Source organism: Rhinopithecus roxellana, chromosome 11 (genome assembly GCF_007565055.1).
Source record: "Rhinopithecus roxellana isolate Shanxi Qingling chromosome 11, ASM756505v1, whole genome shotgun sequence".
Classification (NCBI taxonomy): domain Eukaryota; kingdom Metazoa; phylum Chordata; class Mammalia; order Primates; family Cercopithecidae; genus Rhinopithecus; species Rhinopithecus roxellana.
In genome coordinates, this window is record NC_044559.1 from 63,379,415 (window position 1) to 63,399,487 (window position 20,073).

Sequence of the window (20,073 nt, forward strand, 5' to 3'; positions counted from 1 at the left end):
TTCTTTACAAACAAAAGAATTACAAGAATTTTCCTGATTATTCAAATAACTCAAAGTTGAGGAAGGAATGAGTCAATGATGTAGAAACTCTTTTAAGATTTGAGCTAATCTACAATCTGTAAAGATCTGTGAAACTGAACTATATTTGTGCTATTTCCATATTAAGTCAAGGTAACAAATCAATATTAATAATAATAACATAGTGCTTCCTAGAACTTTCTAAAGAGACCATTAAAGTTTTATTAGAAAGGATTGTTTTTGAAGTTAAAAACTATGAGAAATTCCAGGAAAATCCACATACCTATGCCATCATACTATCAATCAGGGCAAAACATGCTTGAGTCTTTCATCAAGACTAAATGATTAAGGAGTGGTACATAACTTTTCCCTGTTCCGACCAGCTAAACACTTCCTTTTACTCCACGTTTGTTTAATTGGCATGAAATTTCCCACTTCACTAAAACAGATATTACGATTTGGACAATACAAAATATCATTTTTTAAAAAAGATTTAAGGATTTGAGGATAAATCCAAACTAATAGAACTGAAACTCCTATGTGATGCTGGGTAGCAACCTAGTTTTCCCTACCCTTCTTCATGCTGGGCGACGAAAGAGATTCGGTTACTGCTTAAGCTCCATAGGCATACTAAGTGAAGTAGAAAACTGAGGCACATGTACCTCCATTATCTGGTATCTCATGTGGGGCTTAGAGCTAAACTGTTGTTATTCGGCCTCCATTTCTGCCTTTAACCACTGGTGTAAACAAAGGTTACTGTGCCAAAGTTGGCAGCAAGCTAAATCCCTTTGGCATGTGAATTAGTTTCCTCTGCCATACTGCTAGTTCCAAATTCCTTCTGGTTTCAGGATCCTGGAGTCAGGGTTCCCTCATCTTCTCAAACGAGTTACAGTCACACATATCCCTACACACTGCATGGTTGGCACTAGTTCCTTAAACATGTTACTCTGTTTGATCCTCATGAAGGATCAAGTGGGGAAGGGAGATACTATTATCTCTGATAATAGCCCATTAAGATCTTGAGTATGTTCTACTTCCCTGTTTGACACACTGGTTTGAAAATATTGCTAAGTCCTCCCAACAATGACAGACACTCAGTGGAAACATGAAGGATTCCGTCAAACTGGTTATTTGGCATCATGTAGACCACTATTTCCCAACCTACAAGTGCATCACAGCATTTGGTGTGTCAGGGACACGCCTTGGGTGTGTGTCTCAGTCTAAAGCTTCCTCCTTTTCACAAGCTTCCTGTTTCTCATCTCTCTAGCTTCTAACTGTCACTGTGATCATCTCTTACTCTTCAGCCTGATGTCAAAAGCAAAAGTTCAGAAGTTCTTCATCATTAAGGAGTCCTTGGGAGCAGGTGAAGCTCATCTAACTAGGTAAGATGAAGATCTATCATAACCAGGAGGCAGGTTGGAAGGTGCCAGTTGCACCGGCAGTCAGGTGCAAGAGCTCTGCAGTGAGTCTGCCTGAGTGTCCATCCTAGATCTGTCACCTGTTGGCTCTGTGACCTTGAGCAGGTCTTAAATCTCTCTAAGCCTTTGTTTTTTTTCATTGATAAAATGAGGATAATAGTACCAAAATTATGGAGATTTTGAGAGCTTAAATAACATGTGAACTATTTAGAGCAAGGCCTACCATAAGGACACTCAGTAGCTATTGGTTATTATTAATTTCATACAATTTGAAAAGTTTCATAACATTTGCAGATATAAGATGATCTTCAACCACATAGCTAATGTATGCAAAGCTATTTAGCTTCAGAAGTAAACTCTGCATTTCTAGAAGTTAAATCTTAATTTGTCATAATAAATTCTAATATTTATATCTCACTCACTTTTATAAGAAAAATAGTTAAAGCGTTTATTAAGAACTTACAGTGCACTGTTATATGACTTAATCCTCACTATAACAGTATGAGATAGGTTACATTATTGTCCCAATTTTACTAACAAGGAAATCAAGAGACAAAGCTACTAAAACACTTGCCGGAGGTTAGACATGTTCTTTTGTGGTGAGGCCGGACTTCAAATTTAGACCATTTGACTGCAGCACTTATATGATGAGCATGCTGTTTAGTGTTATAGTGTTGGTCTACCTTTGAACAGACATACTTTTAAACCATGGCAAGGAAGTGAGACTGCACATTGAAATATGCAAAATTTGCCTTTGGGTGCCACATGAGAAATAGTCACATCACTAGAAACTAATCATAAGCTTTTTTGTTTGGGTAAAGTTTTATTTATCCATTTTTCTTGTTTACTTTGTGGGATATGGGGCTTAGCTAGGGGATAACTCCACTTTTCACTTGGCCATGGTATGAAAACCTGTCCTCTGAATCTTTAGATATTTTGGCAAATTGTAGGCAAACAAAGACTTAAAGCAATTCAGTCTTGATTACAGACCAAAAATGCCTCCATACTTGGTTAAATTTATTTCATTTTAGGAATTGGATTATAATCAAGACAACTTCTATATGAAAAAATAGATTAATAGTGCTCAAAGTTAGTTCACTGTATTTATTCCCTTTAATACATTATCCACTTTCAGTGTTATTCAAGTTTTCATTAATTATTAATTATTTCATTAATCATTTTATTTCATTAATCAACAATAATAGATATAATTAATCTGTGAATATTAAATGTTTTATGCCAGGCATTTCTATGATGTGGCTGCTTTTAACAACAACTTGCTTGATCTGTGGAACTTTAAATGCTAGTGGATTCCTTGATTTGGAAAATGAAGCGAATCCTGAGGTGTGGATGAATACTGTAAGTCATGGAAAACTGTGAAGAACATCAAATAAAGCAGGACTAATGGATTATGAGGTTACAAAAGGTTCTGTTATAACATAAAATCTCTGATAAAACAGATAAAATATAGATGGTTTTTGACCTCTGCAAGAGTCAAGTTAGTTAGATCTTTGACTGAAAAACGAATACTGTCCAGTAATGGAAACCAAAATTGTGCTATTGTGCTATTGTGCTATCTATCTATCTATCTATCTATCTATCTATCTATCTATCTATCCATCCATCTATCTATCTATCTATCTGTCTCTCTATAGATAGAACTCCTCTTTTGAATTTATGTTTTAAGAATATCAAGCTATTTGCTGATATACATGATTGTCTTCTATTGATCTATAGTTCTATTACTTTTAAACCAAGAGGGGCCTCAAAAGACAACTGACTTGAGAATACAGCTTTGTCAGAAAGAATGGGTCAATGCTAAATTTTCCCCTACCCTCCAAAATATTTGCCAATAGTAGACATTTTTGAACATTCTGCTTATTTTGTATTAAGACTTTATTAATTTTACAGTTACCTGGTGTTATAAATTTCAGATAATTCACCCTAATAAGCACACAATAGATGGTTTGTTTTAATTCCTTTTTATATCCTTTGGAGAAGTTCTACTAATGACTGTATTTTTACTGGGCAGAGTGAAATCATCATCTATAATGGCTATCCCAGTGAAGAGTATGAAGTCACCACTGAAGATGGGTATATACTCCTTGTCAATAGAATTCCCTATGGGCGAAGACACATTAGGAGCACAGGTACAAGATATGTCTCTCCTGAAAAGGGGACTGCATTGACCTCCTCCTTCTCAGGAGGAATTTAGTGCTAGATATGCATCAACCGAGTTTATCAAAATTGGTTTGAATTATTGGATTAGACTTTAAATAGTTAACAGGGAGGCTTACTCTTTGCCTGATAATTATCTGAAGACAGTCAAGAACCTAAAAATATAGACAGCAAGACTGATCTTGCTAACTGCAACCAGAGGTACTTGTTAGGGTGTAAACAGGAAGGCAGAGCCTACATTTTGTCACCTCATTACTGATTTATCATGTGGAAAATTGCTTTGTCCCAGGAAAATGGATCTCCTCATTGTCAGAAGGAGATTTGCTGGGTTGTATGAAATTGACTGTGGGGCACCCAAGAAGAGCCTCTCCTGCCCCCACTAAAATCAAGGGGCCTCCCTCTGCAGGATGAAAAACAATCTAGTTAAATGACAACAGCATTTCTGAAAAGTTTTCCAGGACTGAAAACCTTAACATCCACATACATTTGATCTAAGAGATAGATGGTTCATGGAGTGAAAGAGTATGGTGTCAATAAGGCTTGAATTCTAGAATGAGGGGCCAGCCATGCCACAGCAGGGGAATGATACTCCTTAAAAGGGAAAATTTAACTGCAAAGCCTCTGAAGAAGAAATAAGAATAAGCAAAATATCTGCAATGGTTCAAAAGCAAATAATTTATTGGCAGCTGCTTACCATGTTCATTTTGCATCTTTTCTCCCACCACACATAGTAAGTACCAGTTGAAGTCATGTTTGACATTCTCTCTCTCTTATATCTCCAGTTTCAGAATGAAAAATGAGAGTGAGATATGAGTAGTTTTACTAGTTAAAATATGAAACACCCAGTTAAATTTGAAGATCAGATAAACAACAAATAATTTTTTATAAGTCTCATTTTAAGATACACTATTCATTATTCACTATTATCACTATTTATAAAAATTTTGTAGAGTGTCCTGGATCATTTTGCTTACTTTTGTTTTTATTTTTTACCAAATCTGGCAATCCCAGGCACAGATGTGAAGGAGCTGTGAAATACAAAAGGAGAAAACTTTTACGGGAAAGGTTTTGCTTAAGTAGAGATAATTTTGGAAAGATTTAGAATTAAAGGTCATTCATTAGATGTAATGTTCTAAATAATTTAAATCAGTTAAACCTCTCATCAACAATATGAGATGGGTACCACTAATAGTCACCATTTCACAAATGATGAAATTAAGGCACAACCGGTTATGTTAAGAAGTCTAAAGTCACACAAATAGCAAGCTGACAGACCAGAATTGAAGCCCAGGCATCCTGGCTCCAGAGCCTGTGCTCTTAGTCATGGAATTATAGTGCCTTACTTGACCTTCCGCCCTGGTTCTTTGCATCTCCCTGAATGCTCTCTCTCCCTCAGGAATCTGGAAGTTGGCAAAGGGACATTGAGCTGAGTATACTATTGTAGTTTTTAAATGCTGTCCACTGGGCAGAGGATGGGGATTTGAATAGAAATTTGGTGAGGAACTAATCAGTGTCCATTTACACTCACCTCTTCTTCCTCTCTGGAAGAGCTATCGGACTTGAGTAAGCACGATAAATTTCACAACCAGGAAATTTCTGTATACGAATACATAGAGCAGAGTAGTTACCAGTACAGGCTTTGACATAAAAAGAACTGGGTTTGAGTCCCTGCTCTGGCCTTCTTATCTGGGTGGCCCTCTGGGAAAGTTACTTAACTACATAAAGTTTGGTTTCCACATCTACAAAATGAGAGTTCTCAAAATAGCAGCTAGTTTATAGAGTTGTTGTAAGAATTTAGTAAGCTAATACATATAAATAGGTCAACATAGCACCAGGTACAAAATATGTGCTCAAGAAACTGAAGTTACCTGATTATAATGCTCTATACTATTGACAAGGGAAAAGTGAAAACAGTTTTTGTTTTACCATGTGTGCATGTGTGTGTATTTCTGTAATGTTTCTGACATGCTCTATTTACCATAAATTTATCTCTCTCTCTCTCTCTTTCTCTCCTTCCCTCTCTCATCTTACCCTTTCTCCCCCTAGGTCCCCGGCCAGTTGTGTATATGCAGCATGCCCTGTTTGCAGACAATGCCTACTGGCTTGAGAATTATGCCAATGGAAGCCTTGGATTCCTTCTAGCAGATGCAGGTTATGATGTATGGATGGGAAACAGTCGGGGAAACACTTGGTCAAGAAGACACAAAACACTCTCAGAGACAGATGAGAAATTCTGGGCCTTTAGGTAAATATTAGCTAAGAAAACTCAACGGGGAGATTGGAGGCAATTTTTAAAAAATAACATGGGTGCTATTAATGATACTATTTGACGCTTGAAGTCATATAACTCCTTGTAGTTTCTGTTAACATCTCAAAGGAGGGAAACAGCAAGAAGCTTTGATTTTTCACAGGCAAAGCATGGCATTTCAACAAGATCATTTTTTCATCCAATTCCATCAATTTTATGCATTAAAAGTATGTCCAAAGAGACAGCTGAGGAAATTATCATGACTAGTGTGCGCATTCATTCAGCCAATGTTTACTGAGTGGCTACTGTATGTGCTGTTCTAGGCCCCGAACACTCAAACAGGGAACAGACCAACTCTCTGACCTCACAAAGCTTATGTTCATTTTAGTGATAATTTTGCAAGTCATTTCTTCTGGATGACCAATCAACTGTGTAAAGATGATTAGGACCAGGACTGTACTGATTTAGAGAAACTGTGATTGAGATCGCACATAGTACCATTTTCACGAAAACTCCAATATTAAGTTTTTAAAACCTTGTTAATGGGCAATGAAGAAGAATCTTTTTGATATCTTAATTGTTTCTTTTAATGGAAGAGTTTTCCACTGTCACTAGAGGACAGGCTGATGCCTGCAATAGACTTTCTTTCTTCAGGCCTAAGCTCCCTGTTGGTTTGTAAACCGGCTGCTAGAACAGAGTGTGTATTCCTATTACATTAATAGAACATTCAGTACCCACTGAAAGTTTGAGAAGAGTAGAGGAATAGAATAGAATGTTATGGTCAGAGTTCTTGGGCAGGGGCAAGCATCAGGAAGTATTGTATCACTAGTCTTTAGGAGGTGTCACAACAATTCTCCTATTCTTGGAAGTCCCAATCCATAGATTTCCTCACATGTCCTTTTAATAAACAGGCTTCTGGCTTATGGAATACCTGATTTGACTAAATGTTATCTAGGCCCTTTTGCTCCTCCTGTCTGAAGAACAAAATACTGGTACTATGGAATATTGGAATATATGGTATATATTAAATATATATATACACACACACATATATATATGTATCTATGTGGACAGGAATACTACTAACAACATCTTAATGAATGCTTACTAGCAGCCAGAGTCATTTCTTTCATACCATTAAACCCCTTTAGCAGCCCTGTAAACCAGGCACTACCCTGTTTATTTCTCAAATGAGAAAACATAGGCTCAGAGCATTTCAGTAACTTCTCAAGAGTTGCAAAGCTCATAAATGGTAGAATCATGATTTACAAAAGTCCTGTTTCCAAAGATGGGTATTAAATGGCCCTAAGAATTGTGAAGCCTCATGGGGGAGTCAAAAGTAGAAGCGTGCAAACCAGATGGGGAAAGGGAGGGCAAAGAAAAGCAAGAGAAGGGAAGGAAGAGGAGGAATCATAAGGTTGAACTTCAAACATCATACACAGGTCTTGAAAGCGTTCCTCTTATGAGGAAGTAAAATGTATATATGCAGAAAAACAAAAAGCTACAATAGCCTACATATAATTGGATAAATAATGAAATACACACTGAATCTAAGTAAACAGCATAGAATCTGTGTGTAAAAAAGAAGTGAGCAAGTGCTCTGAGTTTTAAACTTAAACTTGCAAGTATTTATAAAAGCCCCTGTTTTATTTTGCAGTTTTGATGAAATGGCCAAATATGATCTCCCAGGAGTCATAGACTTCATTGTAAATAAAACTGGTCAGGAGAAATTGTATTTCATTGGACATTCACTTGGCACTACAATAGGTATGTTTTTGAGGGTCAGTGTTCTCAGAGTCTTACAGGAGTTCATCTTTATGTTGGAATAAAATAACTGCTATTTATAGTGCCTTCAATTCTCTGTCCTCTGCTGGGAATAACCCTAATACTCTGAGTAGCTATGAGCCTGCAGTGTACAGACTATATGTAGGGCAAACCTTTCCTGGGTCTCTGGTCACAGCAGCATATTGACTATGGTGATGCAATTTCCCAGGAATAACGTGTGCTCCACATTCAAATAAATGATTCTGCAGAGTAAGTTTCTAGATTCCCTCTGAGCTGAAAAAGTAAAATTTAATGCCATGGATTATGGCTGAAACATAATGAATGTGCATCAATCATCTCTTTCTCACAACCCAAATGGGATTTTTAAAAAATAAAAGGGAGGGGCTTATACTTATATTTAAACAAACTGAAAAGACATGGTTATATTTGTTTGTTGGAACACAAAAGCTTACTATAATAAATCAGTTGAGCTGATCTATTTAGTGTGTGATTTAGTATTTATGAAATAACAAGTAAACATAAGCAGTATGTAGAAATTTTTTAAGTTTTTTAAATTGACAATTTACTTCTTAATTTACTTACTTTACTTAATTTACTTTACAATTTACTTTCCAGATAGTTTGAAAAGAAATCAATAATTTAGTTCCAAGTAAAAGTTGAAAGGAACTCATACTAATAAAAGCTTTGAATTTGTCATTTCCACGAAAGTTTCCAATTTTAAGAGAATAAATCATGTGAAAATGCATTATTTTAGTTTAGGGAAATACTTTCATTATCACCACGATCATCAGTAACATATATTAATTAGTACTTTAGATTGATAGGCACTTTCCAAGCTCAGAACAAGCAGTTAGCTAGCATCAGAGAGCATATACTAAAAAAGTGTCAAAGAACTCACAGGAGATCAAAAATGCCACTAATAGGCAAATAATTATAGTGTCTAACACGTATTGAGCATTCGTTATGTGTACGGTCTTGTGTTCAGGACCTTTCCCACAGTATCTCCCTCTGATCTTCAAAACAACCCGACTGTTATTATCTCCATCTCATAGAAGAAGAAACACAAGTTCAGAACACAGATTCAAACCAGGTGTATCTGATTTCACCAATGGGGTGTGTAAGGATTCTGGAGAAATGGTATAGAGAAGGAATGACTTTAGTTGGTTTTGGAAAGTGGGTAGGACTTAGATCTGATCTTATACTTGATCTGCAAAAAAAGAAAAAAAAAACATGGAGAATTTGATTATCTGTGCTCTGTGTTACATTTAGGGCATAAAATTTTTTAGTGAATGTTGTTTGTGTTTTGGACAGAGCAATTTCTGTTATATAAGGAGCACCCACTCTTTGTAGGACATTTAGGTCCCAGCCCATTAAACAGGGCTCTGCAGTCAGAGTGACCCCCAAAAATCTCACCTCTGCACATTTCCAAACACCCTCTGGGGAAGTACTATTCCTGATTCAGAGTCTTTTTATCAATTGTTCAGTCAATTATTTCAGTTCTTCTTTATCTGGCCAAGACAGTTTCAATGTTTCAACAAGTGTTTCAGTACACACACACACACACACACACACACACACACACACACACACACCAGTGGAGGCCCAAGAAGGGACCTCTGGAAACCAAATTATATGGATATTCCTCCTAGCCTACCCAGTGTCGTGCTGATCTCCATCCTCACAGAGATACAAAGGGGTGCAATGCTACTGCTGAAAGAGCAAAGCAAATGGAGACGCCCGGTCCTTACTGGGCCATCATGGACGCTAGGGAAAGCTCCTTTCTTTTTGGAAACAGGGAAGAGTCTAGAGGGTTGATAAATACCCAGCAAGCCACTGGGAGCAGTGAAATTTCACTCCATAGTGAGAAAGAAAACCTGTTGGAATAACTGGGTGATGCTGTAGAAAGAAATCAATTCACCTCCTGTGACAGGGTATTTGCTTCTGGAAGCTCTGTGATTCGTTCTGGCATCTCAGAGTTAGGGATGAAATGAGAATGTTGCCAGCATTTACCCCATGCTTGGGAAGTGAGGTCACCTTCAGTTCACACAGTAGTAGCTACTCTGACAGCTTAACCATCACCTTTCCCCTGCCAGCTACTCCATTTCCCCTAGTCAAGTCAAATTGTCCATAAATAGAATAAAATAAAATTGGAGACTTGAGAGCAGAGAAGACTGAAGGCAGATTATCTTTGTAGAATAACCCAGAAGCCTTCCAATTCATCCCCAATATGATCACGATAGAAGGAAAAATGACTAAGCAGAGCCCCATTTTTGTTAGAAACATTGCATAAGTATTTATTTTTACAAGATTGTCTTGTCTCCTATTCTCTCAGGGTTTGTAGCCTTTTCCACCATGCCTGAACTGGCACAAAGAATCAAAATGAATTTTGCCTTGGGTCCTGTGATCTCATTCAAATATCCCACGGGCATTTTTACCAGTTTTTTTCTACTTCCAAATTCCATAATCAAGGTAGGCTCCTTTCACCAACATGTACCTGAGGATCTCATTTTGGATCAGAAATCCTTATTATTTTCAAATCTACTGTAAAGTAAAAGTAGGAAATTTAGATAAAATCTATAGAACTTAGACTCTGTGGGCATGTGCTTGTGTATGTGTGTCTCCGTGTGTGCGCATATCTGTGTCATAGTATCTGCAGGTTCTGTAATATAATTTACTCTACAAGGTCATTAGCAGAGCTGAGTATCTGTCAGAATCTCTAGCTGAGCTGAGTGCTGTATGTCAACAAAAATTTTTCTTGTTTTCCCAAGTATTTTTTGTTCCATTTAGTCAGGTAGGTCAATGAATTCATATTGCCCAAATGAAAGACACTTCAAGTTACCCATAATCACTGATGTGTCCAATTTTGACATTTAAAAAACCTAATTAATATATTGCTTCCAACATGGAAACTTGCCCTAATTTACTAAAGCTAAGATTCCAAAGCCTAAATGTATTACAACTCAAGTATTAATTCAAATATTTATTGGTTATTTTTCAAGAGTTGAAGAAGTCATTTGGTTGCCAATTGTGGATTTGGAATTTTATCTATTAAAGAGGTTTTTTTTTTTTTTCTCTTTGCTTTTGTTTCTTTACAAGGTCATTGCCACAATGAACATAGCATTTAATCTAATTCAAAATTGGCCTTTGAATTTGGGATGATGGATAAAATGGATTTGGGCCAAATCTGAAGTCAAGGAGACCAGCTAGAATATCAAAATAATTCATATATAAGAAAATGAGATCTTGGTTTGGGGTGGAGTGGTAGGAATGGAAAAAAAAATTATTTGTGAGCTAACACAAGGAAGAATTTCCATAGGGCCTAATGATTGGTCTGATAACAATTTCATTGTACTGTTTACTGAGAGCACAAATGATGTAACTTCCTTATTCAATAGCTTTTCTAGTTTATTTCAAAATGTGTTGCCATCAGTTAGTTTTTAATGTTTTCTATATTTGGGCAGCATGAGCAAACTAATTTGTTAAATTAAATTCAGAGAGAGACACATCTATCTGTAAATACATATATGTGTTGTATGTGTTGCTCTTCCTACATAGGTCAGCTACAAGGCAAATAATGTTCCTGGGTTAGCTCAGTTTCACATTTCCCACTGTCAATATTCCTGCTACTTTTAAGTCCCATTTCCTGCTCTTTTCTTCCATCAGTTTCCCCCAGAAGCTCCAAGACCCCATCAGGAATCCCCATCCAAGTTTACTTTCCCAAGTGCTGGAAGTTTCAATTTTGCTGCCTTTGCGACATTATCATATCTTTTCTGTTCAATGGTTCCTTCTCTTTGGTTCGCCATTCTCTATTTTTCAGCCTGAGAGCTGGCTAATCTGGGACAGTACTCGAATGCAATGTGCACATGGGTAACATGGAAAACCCCGATTTTCCCTCATATTCAAGGTATTATTTGACCTTAAGAAAAACTGTTTTACATTTCGTACCAATTAATGAGAAAATATATTGGCAAGCATTGACTGGGCAGAATACAGGGAAGCTTCACTATGGAGAAGTGCATTTGGGATTGAGAGCCTTTATTGCAATCTCCCTGTAAGTAATGTTTGATAATCTTCCTCATTTGGAGATAGATTCCTAAGTCACCTTTCCTGAATAATTTGGTCTCCTTGACTGAATCAGGAGTACAAATAGATCCCCAAGCATGGCTCTTTCCTAGAAGGAAGGAAATGTCAAGAAGTCTGAAGATGATTCTTGAATTCTGGTTTTTTGTTCTTGCTATTTGGGCTTCTTGTCATTGTTGTTGTTGCTATTGAGTTGAGCTCCTTAAATATTCTGGTTACTAATCCCTTGTAATATGGATAGTTTGCAAATATTTTATCTCATTCAAAGGTAATTATTATTTACTTTCATAGGCTGTTTTTGGTACCAAAGGGTTCTTTTTAGAAGATAAGAAAAAGAAGATATCTTCTACCAAAATCTGCAACAATAAGATACTCTGGTTGATATGCAGTGAATTTATGTCCTTATGGGCTGGATCCAACAAGAAAAATATGAATCAGGTATGTGTGATAATTATAGGGCCATTTGATACCTTAAGAAATTCCAGCTTTCCTTTGACTCATTTTGATGTATCTATTTACTGTATAAATTCATATGATATTCCAAACACTTAAAGACAGATTTTATTTTGCTTTTAAAAATGTTTATGGGTACATAATAGTTGTACATATTTATGAGGTACATGTGATATTTTGATATAAGCACACAATGTGTAATGAACAAGTCGGGGTAATTGGGATATCCATCACCTCAAGCATTTATCATTTTTTTTGTTAGAGACATTCTGATTTGACTCTTCTAGTTATTTTAAAATATATAATGAATTATTGTTAACTATAGTCATCCTATTGTGCATGCAGGACTTTATTCCTTCTAATGGTACTTTTGTACCCATTAACCAATGCCTCTTTATCCTTCCCCCATCCCTACTACCCTTTCCAGTCTCTGGTAACCATCATTCTACTCACTATCTCTATAAGGTCAGTTTCTTTTTTTTTTAACTCCCCTATATGAGTGAGAACATGCAGTATTTGTCTTTTTATACCCTGACTTATTTAACTTAATGTAATGTTCTCCAGTTTCATCCACATTATTGCAAATGACATAATTTCATTATTCTTATGGCTGAATAGTATTTCACTGTCAAAATGTACCACATTTTATTTATCCACACATCTGTTGATGGACACTTAGGGTGATTTCATATCTTGGTTATTGTGAATAGTGCTGCAGTAAACATGGGGTTGCAAATGTCTCTTCCATGGATTTTTTTTTTTTTAATATAGAACTACCACTGGAATTGCTGGATCATATGGTAGTTCTACTTTTAGTTTTTGAGGATCCCTCCTACTCTTCCCCATAGTGCCTGTACTAATTTGCATTCCTAACAAGTCTGTGCAAGGGTTCTCTTTTCTCCACATTCTTGCCAGCATCCATTATTCCCTATCTTTTTGATAAAAGCTGTTTTAACTGGAATAAGATAGTATTTCGTTGTAGTTTTGGTTTGCATTTTTCTAATGATTAGTAATGTTGAACATTGTTTTTAATGTACCTCTTGGAAGTTTGTATGTCTTTTTTTGAGAAATGTCTATTCAGATATTTTGCCCATGTTTAATCAGATTTTTTTTTTTTTTTTTTTTTTTTTTTTTTGCACTTGAGTTATATGACCTCTATATATTCTGGTTACTAATCCCTTGTCAGATAGGTAGTTTACAAATATTTTCCCTCATTCAACACGTTGTTACTTCACTTTGTTGATGGTTTCCTTTGCTTTGCAGAAGCTTTTTAGCTTGATGTAATCTAATTTGTTCATCTTTGCTTTGGTTGCCTGTGCATTTGAGGGCTTACCTCAAATTGGCCCAGATCAATGTCCTGGAGTGTTTCTGCAATTTTTGTTTGTTAGTAGTTTCATAGTTTCAGGTCTTAAATTTGTCTTTAATCCATTTTTATTTTGTTTTTGTATATAGCAAGAGATAAAGATCTAATTTCTAACATCTAGTTTTCCCAGCATCATTTCTTGCGGAAATTGTCCTTTCCCCAATGTATGTTCTTGATGCCTTTGTTGAAAATTAGTTGACTATGAATGTGTGGATTTATTTCTGGGTTCTTTATTCTGTTCCATTGGTCTGTGTGTCTGTTTTTATGCCAGTATCATACTGTTTTGGTTATTACAGCTTTGTAATATAATTTGAAGCCAGGTCATGTGATGGCTCCAGCTTTTTTCTTTTTGCTCAGAATCTTACATTTAGAAAAACCTAAAGACTCCAACAAAAAACCTGCTAGAACTGATGAACTAATTCATTAAATTTGCAGGATACAAAATCAACATACAAAATTCAGCAGCATTTCAATATGCCAACAGCAAATAATTTTTAAAAAAACAAAAAGAAAAAAACAAGAAAGTAATCCATTTATAACAGCTACAAATAAAACACCTAGGAATAAACCATACCAAAGAAGTGAAAGATTTCTACAATGAAAACTGTAAAACACTGATGAAAGAAATTGAAAATGACATTAAAAAATGGAAAGGTATTCCATGTTTATGGATTGCAAGAATCAATATTGTTAAAATGTCCATACTATCCAAAACAATCTACAGATTCAATGCAATCCCTTTCAAAATACCAATGACATTCTTCATTGAAATTTAAAAAAAGCCTAAAATTTATACGGAACCATGAAGGTAGATGTCTGCTATACATAGAAGATTAAGTACTCAACAAACCTTGAATATGAAGACTGGGGAAGTGAATAGGCAGCTTCATTCTTCTATTCCCTGGCAAAATTTAGGAAAATGAATGTTTTATAATGGGTAGTAGCTTCTTACATATTCTCAGTCAGCCACAACTTACTACAGTCAATTTGAATTTATTACATTTGAATATATTGCATTAAAAATAAAATCCTAAAAAAGGAGAGAAGCACAGATAAACTTTGATCTTATTTCACATGTTCCTTCCTTTGTGGGTGACTTTTGTTTTGAAATGAAACTCACCACTTAACCTACAAAATAACAGGACAGGTGGAAGGGAGATGGCATCCCCTCTTTATGAAGCAGTAGCAGTGCTGTTTTATCACCTCTTCATTTTCTGTTATTGAGAATTCAAGAAGAAGGAGGAGGAAGAGTTCACATCCGCAGACTGGTGTGGTTGAATAGTTGTCTTTAGCATTCCAAATAGCAGCCAATGAGGCTGTTACAGTGAAGTCAGTGGCAAGATAATTGTTCTGTACTCCTATTCTCTAAGAAGCTAAATTGTATTAGACTGAAACCCACAAGGAACCATTGTTCAAAGTTGGCTTGTTCAAAAGTAAAGATTTTTAATAGTTTCTCTTAGATTCATTATTTTCTAAGACATAGAATTATGATTACTATTTTATCTCTATAATTTTCATCTCTATAATGTTTACAAATATTGAAATAACCTTTGGAAAAAATTGGTTTTTAGCTTTACTTTTGCAATATTTTATCTTATCCCCATAAAAGCCTAGTAAATTGGTAGTATGACTTTTAGTATGTTCATTTAATAGATGAAAAAACAGAAACTCAAAGATGTTAAATATGGTGGCCAAGTTCACGAAGCTGATCATTAACAACAACAGGGCCTGAACTCCTGGTTTTCTGATCTAATCTGTGACAGTGCACCTGGGTGCGCATGCACGCATCCCCCCCACACTTGCGCATAGAACCTTTCCTAATTGGCTTTGCTCCATGATGACCATTACTGTTCCTTCTACTTGAAAATAAGCAAATTATCCTACAGATTCAGAGCTGGTACAGGTTTGCTGTCAAGCAGTCCATTCCATTAGTCAGTCTGTGGTTCGCTCACATTCAAGTATTGACATAAATGGTAATTTATCTAGATAATTCTACCTCGTTATTTTCGAAGCCCCAGTCTTGTTTGTTTCTTCTGTGCATCATTTTTCTCTGATTGTGAAAGGCAAAATTTTGTTGGGCAATTGCTGTAATATGAGTTTTATCTCCTTTAGAGTCGAATGGATGTGTATATGTCACATGCTCCTACTGGTTCATCAATACAGAACATTCTGCATATAAAACAGGTAGAGTCTTAGTCATGGAAAACCATTCCAATCCTTATTTTCAATATATTTAAAAAGACAGAATTGACCCTGTTAACAGGCCTACCCTAAGAATCTTAAGAGCTTGTTTCCAGTTTGTCCTTGCTGCCTTCTGTATGCCTTGATTTCTCTGGAATTTAACAGAAAGGATTTTATGGTACAGACCAAGTAGATGACACAAATGAACACCATCTTAAATCAGAGTTTTTAAAATAGTCCCTGAACTGAAGCAAGAGGTAAACTAGGGAAGCCTCAGGAGAACTGAGACTTCTCCAGAGAGAAGTATCTGGGATTTAACTTCTTTCTAATGAGGCTTGGTTTTCCATGAACTTTTCCTTTAAACCAAAGGGGGATTATTGCTCGTTTTTCTGTTGAGCTCCACTTGTCATAATTGTAAAATGGGTATTTACATCCTTCTGGTGATCTAGGAGCCCTGTTTTCTTCCTAGCATACAGTATTTTTCTAAAATTTGCTGTTAGCTCTCATGATTCTTACCCTCACTATTCTTTTTCTAAAAAACATTTGTTTCAGCTTTACCAATCTGACGAATTCAGAGCTTATGACTGGGGAAATGAAGCCGATAATATGAAACATTACAATCAGGTGAGCTACTTACAGTAACCCCAGAATGCTGATTTTGATAAATAATAATAAAAAATTATTTGAGGGTGGAAAGACTCCTACCTGTCATTTGGTGGCATTTATACTGATAGAACTTTTTTTTTAAAAAAAGTTTAATTTTAATTTTAATTTATTTCAGAAAATTTATAAATTAAAGAAGCATATACAAAGGAAATTAGCTCATGTGTAATCCTTCCATCCAGAGATAACTATATGTACTAACATTTTGGTGTATTTATTCCAATTTTCTCAGTATTACATAACTTTTATACAACTTTTAATCCTTCTATTTTACTTAAGCTATAGTAAGAGATGACTAACATTACTGAGGGGTTTTTAAATATATTTTTAATGGCTACATAATAATAGAAATTGTTTCATAAAAATCTTTACAGCATAAATGAATATACACTTTTTAATACCAACAGAAAAATTAGAATTCCACATGAAAGTTGAATAAGTATTACCCAACATTGAAGACTTGGGTCATAAGGCATCTTTTTCCATATAGCTTTAAGACATAAAAATATGTAGACTCGTTTAGCACTGTACTTTTAATTAATCCTGTCACCACTTTTCTGTTCTCATAGCCAGGGGCTTGGCTTATAAGTATGAACTAAACAAATTAAATTGTTTTAAGCATTTTCCCAGGCTATCATATTTTAAGCTATTTACTAGTGCAACCATAGATCAATTATTAATAAGTTGTTTCTGAGGACCAAAACAATCAGACTAATCAATTTCTCAGTAATGAATTGGTCTGTTAGAGGAATAATTCTACCAATCCTTAAAACCACTACAAGAGATAGACCATGTATATTTTATTTTTAAAAATCAGTTGAAGACATGATTTACATATAATAACATTACCAATTTTATGTGTCCCATTTAATGAGTTTTGACAAATATATCTATTGGTGTAACCACACCACAATCTAAATATAGGACATTTCTATCACCCCTAAAAGTTTTTTCCCTGCTGCTGACACTATTTTTAGACACAAATACATGTATTTGCAAATGCTTAGAAAAGGTCTAGAAAAAAAAATAAATGTTAACGTGGTTATCTTCAGAGAGAGGAAGAAAGAAGAAAAGAAGTGGATGGACATGAAACAGTAAGGGACTCTCATTTTGGACTTCACATATGTCTGTTTTCTTCCATTATTTTTAATAAACATGCTATATTTATAAATTGTTTACAAGAACCTGAAACAAAATACACACACACATTTGAGATCATTATGGTCAAGTACTAAAGTTACTGTCCTTAGAATTTATCCACAGTTAGCTGGTCCTACTCTGCTCCAAGCCAGTCCTATTTTGTGAATTAATCTTAGTTGATGCCAATTTTTATTACATTCCCTCCAAAAAACTAGTCTCAACAGTTTGCTCTGTCCTCAAGTTCACAGCATTATCTCTGTTCCCACAGTGATGTCTGACTTTTCCTTCTGTTTGTGATTGTTGCCTTTGTCCCAAGCACTGGCTACTCCTCCTCTCACCACTCTGAAATGATTAGCATTCCCAGAGGATTCTTCAAAACTCTCCTTCTTCCTTGGAGAAGTCAGCCATCCCAATAGCTTTAATTTGGACCATTTCTACTACTCATCTAGATTTTTTCAGGACTTGCCTTCAACCTGTTCTTTCTTTAGGTGATTCCATTAACTGTTGCCCACACGGTAGTCTGAAGACAGACCTCTGAGAAATGACCCTACCTTGTCTCCAAAACTTCCAAAATATGTCCAAATTTCCTAGCCTGACATTCAGACCTTGACTATCTGCCTCCAAGTTTATGTCCTATCATATCCCCTTACATATTCTGTTCTCCAGGTACATTGGGAATCTTGCCATTCCTGATCATAGCCTACAAACTCTTCCTGCCTCCCACCCACCCTCATCTCTGCTGTCAAAATGCAACCTTCCCTCAAGAGTCATTTCACAGGACCCCTCTTTTTATGAAGCCCTCAGGTGGAAATAGTTTTTTGTCTTACTTCCATTTTATTTTGGGAGTGTTTATGGCATTTAACATACCTTACTTTGTATACAAATATTTGCTTAGCTATCTTGCCTTTCTCCCTCTTTGGCAAATTTCTTGAAGGTAGAGACCATTGTATGTTTTCTTCCTATGTCACTGGTGCCTAACACAACTATGGCCATCGTCCATATTCATTTAGCAGCCTTTGTAGTTATTGCTTTGAGGAGCCTCCTCTCATGAATGCCCTTGCTTTCTCTCCCACAGACTCATCCGCCTATATATGACCTGACTGCCATGAAAGTGCCTACTGCTATTTGGGCTGGTGGACATGATGTCCTTGTAACACCCCAAGATGTGGCCAGGATACTCCCTCAAATCAAGAGTCTTCGTTACTTTAAGCTATTGCCAGATTGGAACCACTTTGATTTTGTCTGGGGCCTCGATGCCCCTCAACGGATGTACAGTGAAATCATAGCTTTAATGAAGGCATATTCTTAAATGCAATGCATTTACTTTTCAGTTACAAGTTACTTCCAAGCCCATAAGGGACTTTAAAAAAAAATAGTAACCAACAATGATGTTGTCCCCCAGCACCCTGGGGGAGATGCACAATGGAGTCTGTTTTCCAAGTTAATTGTGTTAGTGTTATTTATGTTTAGAGACATCTTTGCATGGGACCATCTACAGGTCCTTATAAACAATGAGGTAGATTGGGCAAAAATATAAGTAAGTTGCTACTCTGATATTTAAGTCTAATTAAATTGTAATTTTTAGGGCATACCATGAAGTATGGAAATGTCTAAAGCTTCAAAGGAACAGTGAAATTCCTTTAAGGTCCTATATGGAAACCTCTATTGTCATTTTATTTATATGGGTTGCTATGGCAATGGACAGAGTGTGGGATTAGGAGGAGGGCCTGTAACTTCTTTATAAGAGTTTCTTAGCTATCCTGAAGATATACTAGACATTTTTACTTTTTAGGTATTTTCAACATGAAAAATTCAAAAAAGTCCCCAAAGATTCTTCCAGAGAAGCCATCTCCTCTTATAATCTTATCCCTGGCTATCTGGGTAAATGGAATCTTGAACCCATAATAGGATACATGTATAAAATCTTTCTTATTTAAGCAGAAATAAATTCTACAGCATCAATATCATTTTATAATCATAGGGAGGCTTCTTTGTTTAGCATGTAATGCCCCCTTTACAGGCTTTTTGTTCTTTGAGGGTTTTGAACATTCCATGAAAAACTGACAGATAGGAAACTGACAATAAAAGATTAAGCTAAAGATCGAAGCAGAAACTACTAGGCTAGTTAGTCTCTAAACATTAAGCATTCTCTTCCTTCATATTAAAGGCAATGAGAAGCCACCAAAATATTTTACCTAACGGAAACCTGATCGCCATATTTTTGTAACGATCACTTTGGCTGCTGCATAGAAAATGGATTAGAAGATGCCAACAAAAGATTCTGAGCAAGTTTGTAAATCTGATCAAGTGTTCTGATGCAGGCTGATATCCTTCTTCTGTACTCTCTAACAGAGATGATCCTTGGAAAATCCAGAGCCAGCTCCATAATACTGCCCTGCTCTGCTGGCAAATCCACAAGCTGCTGGCCCCTGGAGCCATTCTTCTCTCAAAACTAGCATTCATCAATTTAATGTATAAGTATTGATGGGGAATGATGGTCACTATGAAAACCATGTGATAATATGGAAAAATACCCATGATATAAT

General features: G+C 35.9%; 1 protein-coding gene across 2 annotated transcripts; it reads left to right on the forward strand.

The window, feature by feature from the left end:
- Positions 1-1,274: 1,274 nt before the first annotated feature.
- LIPN (lipase family member N) lies at positions 1,275-19,482 on the forward strand. Of its 2 annotated transcripts, XM_010379615.2 has the most exons (10): positions 1,275-1,400; positions 2,680-2,795; positions 3,469-3,586; positions 5,661-5,859; positions 7,520-7,629; positions 9,980-10,116; positions 12,019-12,165; positions 15,656-15,727; positions 16,277-16,348; positions 18,603-19,482. In XM_010379615.2, the coding sequence occupies exons 2-10, from the start codon at positions 2,688-2,690 to the stop codon at positions 18,834-18,836; spliced, it is 1,197 nt and encodes a 398-aa protein (XP_010377917.1). In that variant the 5' UTR covers positions 1,275-1,400; positions 2,680-2,687; the 3' UTR covers positions 18,837-19,482. The 2 variants fall into 2 exon arrangements, with proteins under 2 accessions (XP_010377917.1, XP_030797341.1); XM_030941481.1 differs by lacking the exon at positions 15,656-15,727.
- The last annotated feature ends 591 nt before the right edge of the window (positions 19,483-20,073 follow it).

Excerpts from the sequence above, each read along its gene's own strand:
- LIPN (XM_010379615.2), top strand. The coding sequence starts at position 2,688 with ATGATGTGGCTGCTTTTAACAACAACTTGCTTGATCTGTGGAACTTTA. Across the intron at positions 3,587-5,660 it reads AAGACACATTAGGAGCACAG|GTCCCCGGCCAGTTGTGTAT; the intron begins GTACAAGATATG and ends TTCTCCCCCTAG. Across the intron at positions 12,166-15,655 it reads ACAAGAAAAATATGAATCAG|AGTCGAATGGATGTGTATAT; the intron begins GTATGTGTGATA and ends TATCTCCTTTAG.